The sequence below is a fragment of the Cyphomyrmex costatus genome, unplaced genomic scaffold, assembly GCF_001594065.2.
Source record: "Cyphomyrmex costatus isolate MS0001 unplaced genomic scaffold, Ccosl1.0 scaffold92, whole genome shotgun sequence".
In the NCBI taxonomy this organism is placed as follows: Eukaryota; Metazoa; Arthropoda; class Insecta; order Hymenoptera; family Formicidae; genus Cyphomyrmex; species Cyphomyrmex costatus.
The window spans coordinates 758,376-768,699 of NW_017280506.1; the positions used below are offsets into that span (position 1 = coordinate 758,376).

A 10,324-nucleotide genomic window follows, 5' to 3' on the forward strand; every position below is an offset into this window, starting at 1 on the left:
TATATATATATTTATTTATTTATTTCAAGTTTAATATAATTCCACAATCAATATCTGTATTTTACAGGGCTGAAGGTAAAGATTATGGTGATGCAGCTGTGGGATACGTTGAAGTAAAACGTGAAGGTAATTTGTGCCAAGTCCGAGGGAAAATATGTCCTGAACATAGAGTAAATAATAAACCTTACTCTGTATCGATGCTTGTCAACGAAGAGATAGAGAAGGTCGAATATGTTCGATGCGAAGACTGTGCAGCTTCCGAAGGTATAATTGTTATTAAAATCAACTTAATCACTACTCTAAATTAATATCTTAAATCAGTACAAATTACTAAATTATATATTTTTTTTTTGTACAGGAGGTTGTAAACATGCGGTAGCTTTCTTAATGTGGGTTCACCGTCGGAGCGAAGAGCCAGAACCTACAGCTATCGTATGCTACTGGAAAAAACCAGTATTAGCACAAATAGGAAGCAATGTAAGAACCATGAAAGCTAAAGATCTGGTAAAGAATAAGAGAACTGCAGTAGATCTTCCTAATAATACTGGTTTCCTGCAGGTCTTGTACAAGAGATTAAAAATTGAAATTTCGATTGCCAACTGCCTCGTTATTTTCTAACAGTGGAATCATATAAAGATTTATCAATCCACTCTTTATTGATTTCCTTCTGCAATTTATCTCAATGTAAAAATGCGAATAGTTTTTTGAACTTTGCAAGAGAAGAAATGATAAAAAAACCTTATCAAGAAGTGGCAAAAGCTACCATAGAGCAAAGCAAATCAACTTTGTGGCAAGAGCTGCGGTACGGTAGAATAACAGCTTCCAAAATATTTGAAACATCTCGTTGCAAGAAACCTGCAGGATGTCTTATGGAGCAAATTATTGGAGCCTACAAATTAAGAGACACTGATGCGATGGAACGAGGCAGGCGTTTGGAGGAACAAGTACTGACAGTTCTGGAAGAAAATCTGCAAACAAAACTACAAAGAGTAGGTTTGTTATCACAAAACACCACTTGTAATTTCTTTTTTTCTCTGCCATTACTCGTTTCTGCAAATTTTCTGCCATTTCACATCGGTTTATGTAAATTTTAAATCAACTGTCAACAACAGCTGTCACCGACCTAACCTAACTTATTGTAATAAAATAGTGAATATTTAGTCATAAAAAAATTATATTTATAAATTTAAATTATCTGCATTGTTCATAAGATCCATTTATCAGTATTAGCAATACTCATTTACGCCCAAAAAATTATTAAAAATTATTAAAAAACAGAGGAGCGAAAAGAAAGTCTGATTGGCTGATAGCGCGTGACGTCACGATTCAGCAAGTATGGCGCGAATAAATGAGCGTTCAAAACATACATGATTTTTAACTTATTAAAAAAAATTATTGATTGATTTTTATTAACTTTTGTTACTGTAACTTTTGTTTTTAGGGGTAGAAGCATTGTTTTAGATAAAAAGAAAATATTCGTGGAAGACCCTATTTCTTGAAACGCTATTTTGGGAAGGAGAAATGTCGAAATCAGAAGATATTCGAGAACTTTCTGAGTAAAGATTACCTTAGCGGATATTGTAACCATAAACACATAGCGTGTATCAGTATTTAGTTTACATACTGATTTTAAACGGTTAAAACGAAAAGATTCTGCGAATACACAAAAGGTCGGCTTACAAATATAATAAATATTTACAAGAGACAAATGTTACTTATGATACAACAGATAATACAATTTTACTTATAATACAGTCATTATTAAACTGGCTAATTTTACATACAAAATGTGAAATTCGGTTCTTTGACAAAGTCCAACTTAATAATTTAAATTTTTACGTCGTCGTGTGTATGCGCGTGCGTGCATACGTGCGTGCGTGTGTGTTATACATAAATATCTATATAAAGGAGAGTTGTTATAAATGCCTACTTATAGTCGCCTACCTTATCAATATTTTATATTATTATTTAATATAAGCAATAATTAATAACGAAGATATGAAATAAATGAAAAATAAATAATATAGACAAAAATTTAATAGATTACACTTCTTTTATATATGTTAGCAACAATTTGAAAATTCAACTACATCTAATATTAGTTTTTTTTCGATCGACTTATGTAGCTAATAACAATAATAATGTAATCGTGTAATTTTATTCTGAATTTTTATTTTTTTATAAAAGAAGATTGATTTGTCATAGAATATTTTACGTAAAATATATTTAATTTTTATAATCCATTTTTGCAATTATAAATATTAAATCAATAGTTTTTATAAATATTTCAGGTTTCCCAAATCGTACCGTAAAATAAGATAATTAATAGTACTAAAATTAAAATAATTAATATATGTATAAATGTAAAAATAAATATAAACTAGTTTTACATTGTCCTTATATCTTTTCATTGTTATTGATTAATTATTAAATACTTATTCTTTTTTTAAATAGAATATTAAAACTAAATATTAGTTAATTATTAAAAATTGATTAATGATAATTTTTTAATCTTATAATTTTAATTATTTCTATTAAAACATTCAGTACTTTAAAAGGAGATACGATTTAGAAAACTTATAGATAATCGATTGTCTAATCGTGCTTTTTACAATATATTACAGTGCTTTTTACAGTATATTAACGATTTATAACAAATTAATTTGTTATTGGTAAAAAGTGGAACATGTAATAATAGGTCTGAAATATCAAACTACAATTTCTAATGTTTATTTGTGTACAAAATAAGTATTAAATAGATAATATAATAAAAGCATAGTCTAAATAGTATGCATTCGTCAATGCTCCCTTACATGGAGTCACTTCAAATAAATTTTATGTAAAATGTTATCTACTAGCATATATTCTGCATTTTGAAATAAGAAACTATTGTTACGTGATGGATATTTGTTGTTGAATCCAAGATAGGTATTTAGCCACGTCGACAAAGACGGTATATTTCGTAAGATCACATACTGGTTCATGAGTAAACACTGACCGTGAAACAACACCACGCAACTGATAACGGTCTGTAGTATTATCGAAAAGTACTAGCGCACTCCCACTGTCACCGTTGCAAGGACCGCTCCCATCTTGTGTACCGGCGCAAAAAGTACGATTCGAGGTGATTTTGACGAAACCTGGGTAACTCCAGTGACAGGCCTCCTATAATTAATACAACAATGAATCTTCATTATTTGCAAAATTTGTTTTTACAAAGGTAGCGTGAAATCCACTAACTCAACATACGTTTTTCAGATAGCGTCTCGAAATTATGTGGAAATGTGTTTAAATGAATGCTGGAACGATCAAATTGTGAGTGCATTGCAGTTTGAGAAAAATCTCCGAATTTACTAAACGGAATTAAAACTCCTTTTACTGAATTAAAGACGCAAAATTGATTAGCGCTGAATTGAATTTTATATATGTATATACTAAAATTGAAAAACTTAAAAACTTACGTTTTTTTTAACCGTAGAGCTGTCACCTGACATAAATGTTTCCTTAATACAAAAGTTTTACAGTTCGTATGAACCAAACGACAGTTCAACACCCGTATTATGTGAACAAACAATCCTGAGTTTTCAGAACTAAAATGAAAAGGTCCGGTGGGTCGAAAATGGTGAAGGTATGAGTAAAAGGTGAGAGAGGATGTAGAAAGTTTTAATACGGCCTTGAATGCGGATAGAGAAGAAGAAGGAGAAGGAAAAGAGGAAGATGTTTCTCAATTTTTCATTAAAATCACTACTTTTCGACCGCTTGTATCTCCAGAATAGCTTGACCGATGTAAAATTTTTTTGGCTCAAATTATTCGTGGCGATGCCGCCTCTCAGGATATATAACGTTCGATTCAAAATTTTTTATATTTTGTATTTTATATTTTATATTTTATATTTTAGTAGTTATGCACCCCCCAAAAATGGACTTTGGTGGCTCGGGATAAAAGAGACTTGTAGTGTCTTTCAATTTTTGAACATGGCCGAGACACTACCGCGTCTCCTGATATGAATAATCATCAAATTTGTTACTCTAAGCATGCAATGATCCTGATAAATCCATTGATTAGTTACAAAAATACATATCTTTGTAATTACAATGCATTAAGGGAATCCTAAAGTCGTCTGTATTACCGACTAAACTATATAATTTTTGTATCGTAAATACCTTTTTTATCATTCACAGATTCGAAATTTTTTTTACAGAATTAAAGTACGCGTTAATGCGCATCTGTGAGGGAGAATTATGCTGAAAACGATAAAAATTTCAAAATTAAAACTTATAAATAAATAAATATAAAAATATATAATTACAATGACAACGCTTGTTATGTTTTAAAACAACAAATAAAATAAAGATATTAAATTACGGTATTAGAACAAGCCAAACAAATTAAATGATGACAATTTTAAATAATCACAATTTTTATTAAAATATTCTATATTTAACTGAGAAACGTTTCAACTTTTACAAAAGTCCTCTTCAGTCTCCTTTATAAATGATATATGACAAAATAAACGAAGTACGGTTACTCTTTCAAACTATAGTCCATCAAGTCAGCAAGTAAAATGAATATTGTTTCTCAATCCGAACAAAGAAAATTATCCGCATCGTAATTCTAAATCCATATTATTATAAATTAGGAAACAGTTCTAAAAATTATAAATTAAAATGAATCTATTTAACTTACGGCAAATCAGATGCTATGAATAATTCTCATCCTTCAAGTGAAACAATGTACAAGTGTAAAAAGGTCTGTATCGAACGACAGTTGTCACAAGAATAAAAGAAAACAAACTTATATGTTTGACATATCGTATAATGTATATGTATTATTCTGAGGGTAATGACCTAAGCAAATGATCATAAGTTTTGTCTAATTTTTCCGTATCTTTTTGCGCGTTAATTCCGTTTTTTTGTTCTTTGATGAATAACATCTCCGAAATCAATCTTTTATTATAATGAGATTCAACATCCATAATACGTATATTATTCCAATCAAAAGTATGTCCAAATCTATTACAATGTTCTGATAGAACTGAGGGTCTTGCTGGATTTCTTTCAATATTATATTTATGTTCTTTTATTCTCGTAATCAATTTCCTTTTCGTTTGTCCTACATATGACGCATCGCAATGATTACAGTCTACTTTGTAAACTACATTATTTTTTTGTATCTTTTCAGTACTATCCTTATGAACTTTAATAATTTTATTAAGTTTATTGATACTTCTGATTCCTATGGTAAATACATCTTTGTTTAAACTACTAGTAATAGAATTCGTAACTTTTTGAATATAAGGTAATACAAAAAGTTTCTTATTGAGAGGTTTATAATGTGTAATTTGGTTTTTATTTTGTGATGTATGTAATTTATAACTTAATAAATGATCAATTCTTTTTTGTATTTTACTGAAAATAAGATGTAATGGATAATTGTTATTTAATAATGTAGTGATACAAAACTCTATGTTCTTAATATGAAATTCCGGATTAGACAGCAATAATGCTCTATCAACCATGCCATAAATAACACCTATTTTATGTGCTAAAGGATGATTTGAGAAAAATGAAAGGTATCTTCCAGAGAAAGTGTCTTTATGATACCAGTCTATTTTTAAAATGTTGTTGTCAATGTTAATGTTTAAATCTAAATAATTTAAAGATCTGTTTTTTTCAATTTCAAATGTAAATTGTAATCTATTATGTATACTATTAAACGTTTCCAAAACCTTGTCAATTGAATCTTTGTGTACCGTCATGATAATGTCATCCACGTATCGAAAATAAAACAGATCATTTAGTTGCAAAATATTTAACGCTTTTTCTTCCAAGTCTTGCATAACAATATGTGCTATGATGGGAGATAATGGTGACCCCATAGGGGTTCCATACACTTGTTTGTATATTTTGTTGTTAAAAACAAAGTATGTCGAATCAAAAATAAAATTGATAATTTTGATAAATTCGTCTAAAGGAATCTTAGTTTTAGTCGTAATTGTTTGCCATCTTTTCCTTATACTATCAGTAGCAAGATCAAGAGGAATATTAGTGAACATCGAAACAACATCTAAGGAAATCAAAACATCTGAATCGTTAATCCGTTTTCCTTCCAGTTTTTTAAATAAATCGAAACTGTTTTTAATATATTTACTATCACAAGTCAAGCTTTTTGAAATAATGTTATGTAGCATAGTTGATATCCCATATAAAACCGTATTAATCGATGAAACAATAAGTCGAAAAGGAAAATTGATTTTATGAATTTTAGGAAGACCATAAACCTTGGGCAGAGACGAATCGCTGAATTTCAATTTATATGACAACTGTTTAGAAATGTATTCTTTATCTAACCAATTTTTGATTGTATTATTCAAATTCTTTTCAATTATATGTATTGGATTCTTTTGAACCAATTTATATGTATTAGTATCTTCTAACATAATTTCTATTTTTTGAATGTATTCGTCTCTGTTCAAGGCCACAGTGGTATTACCCTTATCCGCTCTGGTGAAAATGATATTCTCATTATCTTTACAAAATTTCAAAGTTTCTTTGTACATTTGACACAAATTATTATCGATATTATTGTGAGATGTATTGTTATCATCAGTAAATTCTTTTAATTTTTGTACAACATCCACTCTAAGTTTAGATCTACATTTTTCATTAATACAATTATTATAATTTTCAAAATCTTTGATAAATTCTTTAGTTGACTTCCTTTTATCAATGTGTGAAGGAAGAGAAAACTTATCTCCCAGTTGAACTAAATTAGTAACTGACGAGGGAATGTCACAACCAGAAAGATTGATAAACCATTTTTTGTTTGTGTTAAATAAACTGTTGTTTAACTGATTATTAAATTTATTGGGATGAATTTGCTGTGAACTTATTTGAGAGTTATTGTTATAAAAATAATAATTAATCGGTTCTATTTTTTTAATGTATGTTAATTTAGTTTTTTTTAAAAGCCAATTAAATTTCCTTGACATTGTTTCTCTCTTTCTGTATTTAAAATTATCGAATGAAATTATATGGTGTTGTAGAACTTCATTCCAAATATTGATTGGTAAATTATTAATTAAATAACACTCTAGTTCAACTAGTTTAAAGTTTAAGTGTTGAATATGTCTATTAATATCAAATATTTCTAACTGTAACAATCTCCCTTCAACGTATGTTAACATTCTATTAAATTTATTAACAGATCTAAAGTGAGTGAATCTTATATTACGTAAATTGTTATGTTTAATATGCGGCGGAATGACTCTATTAATTTTACAAGTTCTCAAATACTCAAACTGTGACAAAGCCCTAATCACAGTTTGAGTATTTGAGAACTTTGAGAAATGAACTTGAGAACTTGAGTTATTTGAGAAACAATATTCATTTTACTTGATGGACTATAGTTTGAAAGAGTAACCGTACTTCGTTTATTTTGTCATATATCATTTATAAAGGAGACTGAAGAGGACTTTTGTAAAAGTTGAAACGTTTCTCAGTTAAATATAGAATATTTTAATAAAAATTGTGATTATTTAAAATTGTCATCATTTAATTTGTTTGGCTTGTTCTAATACCGTAATTTAATATCTTTATTTTATTTGTTGTTCAAAATTAAGTTCGTTTTTCCATTTTTTATTTCAATATGGCGCTCTAGAGCTGTAGTTGCACATCGTAACAACATTTGTTTCATATAAAAGCAGCGCAATCTGTATAAGAAATAGTAAGTCCACAGACACATGGCTGCTTTCCTTTTAGGAGACACAAATTGACACAGTATAACACACTCGAACACAGTCTGCCACACTTAAATGGAATGCGATATGTGCAGTGTGTGTATCGTGTGTACGAACTTTTAATACCTAACCATAAAAGATTTGAATTTTGATCTTAATGGACGCATAAGATTCGATTATTGCAAGGAGTGCGTTCTAATATCACTTAATTGTATTATTATCATTAGCTACACATTGAATAACTTCTATTGCACATAACGCCCTTTAGAGGCGCCATTCAAGCGAAATATTGCACAGTTGTACTCTACTCGGCAAGACCTCTCCAACGAAATACATTTTGTATCAATTCGCGATTAACACTTTGGCCACTTCCCTTGTGACCTTGTGAGTCACGTCGTTTAGGGCTCGCAACGCGCGGCGGTGTGCGCGGTGTGGGACGCTTGCCAAGCAGTTCCCGTTCTCCGCGGTCTGTGCGTCATCGAGCTATCATGGGCGTACGCTGTTGGCAGTAGTAGGCCGGGCGGACATACGTATTCAGCAACTTTTAATTTTAATTTAATCTATTTATTATCTTGTGAACTATTGCGAAAATTGCAAAACGGTACAGGACTTTTCGACTCAGTCCGCCTACCTATGCATATAATTTTTTCCGGTCTTTCTAAGATACCCTGCATATTTGTGATGTATTTGTACTCTAAAAAGTAAGTAATATCCGAAAAAAATCGTCATAGAAATGAAAAGGTCAAGCCATGTTAAAAAAAAGATACTCAAACATTTTTAAAAACCTTTTTATCTAATAATAATATGTATATTACCATGAAAAGTAACTGATATATTATTAATTAAAGGTACCAGTTCAAAATGAACATACATAAAGTGTATGTAACTTTCGGCCCATTTTCGAGTCGCCTCCACCTTCCGCTGTCCCCCTCACTTCACCGCCCCGCATACAAATCAAATGTCGCTCGAGCGGTATGGTGAGGTGAGGGGGACAGCGGAAGGCGGAGGCGATTCGAAAATCGGCCGAAAATTACATAGGCCGGTATTCATAGTCAATTCTTATATTCAAGATCGTCTTAAGTGTACTTAAGATGTCACAAACCAATCAAAGGCCGGTATTCATAGTCGGTTCTTATTTCAAGACTGTCTTAAGATGCTAAAGCGGCCCTCTGATTGGTTCGTAACTCATTAAGACTGAACTTAAGACGGTCTTGAATATAAGAACTGACTATGAATACCGGCCAAACGGCTGCATTCGCGTCTTAAGACATTACTTAAGACAGTCTTCAAATAATAAGAACTGACTATGAATACCGGCCCCATAGACTTTATGTATGTTTACTTTGAACTGGCACCTTTAATTAATAATATATCAGTTACTTTTCATGGTAATATATTATTATTAGATAAAAAGGTTTAAATTTTTGAGTATCCTTTTTTGAACATGGCTTGAACTTTTCATGTTTATGATATGATTTTTTTCGGATATCACTTTTTAAAGTACAAATATATCACAAATATATATAAAAAAAAATTTTTAAATATTATATAACGAAAGAGAGTGAAATACGGCGAATGATATGGGTAGTGGGGGTAGTGGGGGAGGGGCGAGGAGGTGTGGTTGATCGGAGTTGGTGGAGGTATGATTAAATGGTGAGAGAGGATATTAAAAAATTATAATTTCGGATAGACAGGAGACATTTCTTATAACAAGAACAATACGGCTAATGAGAGCTATTCGCTGTTCTTAGTGCGATCATATTATATAAGATATGTTAAAGAGTGAATATTATATACTACGTAAGTAGTTCCCCCCCCCCAGACATTTCTTAATTTTTCATTAAAATCATCACTTTTCGACCGCTTGTATCTCCCAGAACGGCTTATCATCACTTTTCGACCGCTTGTATCTCCCAGAACGGCTTGACCGATTTAAAATGTTTTCGGCTCAAATTACTTTTGTGGCGATGCCGCCCTTCAGGATATACTATACCTATAATGTTCGACTTAAAATTTTTTATATTTTAGTAATTATGCACCCCCGAAAAATGGACTTTGGTGGCTTGGGATAAAAGACTTATAGTGTCTATTATTAATCCTTTAAACATTTACTTTTAAATTAACTATAAGTAGTTTTTTTATATAAGTAATAAATAAATATTTTACAATCTAAAAAAGAAAGCACGTATAGGTAAAAAGTTTACGTTGTTGAACATATGGAAAGTAATACAATTTTTTTTTTTTATTAATTTACCTGTTAGGACATGTTTGTTTGTCAGAATGCTACCAGCACATTGAAATTCATAATGGCTGGTAAGGACGAAAAGTGCCACTAGCCACGCGATGACTCGAAAGAATAGATATTTAGACGTCAAACCTACTCCTATTATTTCGAACATGGTATATTATTTTTTAAGCAAATACAGTACTTACTATCGGAACCCGTACAATATTTTTTACCATTGAACCATATCGCGGTCAATGTTGGAAGCGGTTGGCGCAAAGGGAAATAAATATGATACAATAAATTCCTGCCTTGTAGAACAGCTTGAGCAGAGTCCTCGGTCGATCGTGCTAATTTTAAT

At 30.6% G+C, this 10,324-nt stretch overlaps 2 protein-coding genes across 2 annotated transcripts in view; one reads left to right on the plus strand and one right to left on the minus strand.

Moving 5' to 3' along the window:
* Positions 1–638, plus strand: part of LOC108781900 (uncharacterized) — a 1,369-nt gene extending 731 nt beyond the window's left edge. Inside the window, exons 3-4 of the mRNA XM_018550018.1 lie at positions 68–264; positions 359–638. Of these exons, the coding sequence (XP_018405520.1) occupies positions 68–264; positions 359–618 (457 nt within the window). The 3' untranslated portion in view covers positions 619–638. The remainder of the gene's footprint in view (positions 1–67; positions 265–358) is intronic.
* Positions 639–2,892: 2,254 nt separating this feature from the next.
* LOC108781888 (serine protease gd-like) lies at positions 2,893–3,603 on the minus strand. The gene is made up of 2 exons (XM_018550002.1): positions 3,462–3,603; positions 2,893–3,165 (listed from the first exon to the last, which is right to left on the minus strand). The coding sequence occupies exons 1-2, from the start codon at positions 3,492–3,494 to the stop codon at positions 2,893–2,895; spliced, it is 306 nt and encodes a 101-aa protein (XP_018405504.1). The 5' UTR covers positions 3,495–3,603.
* Positions 3,604–10,324: the final 6,721 nt, after the last annotated feature.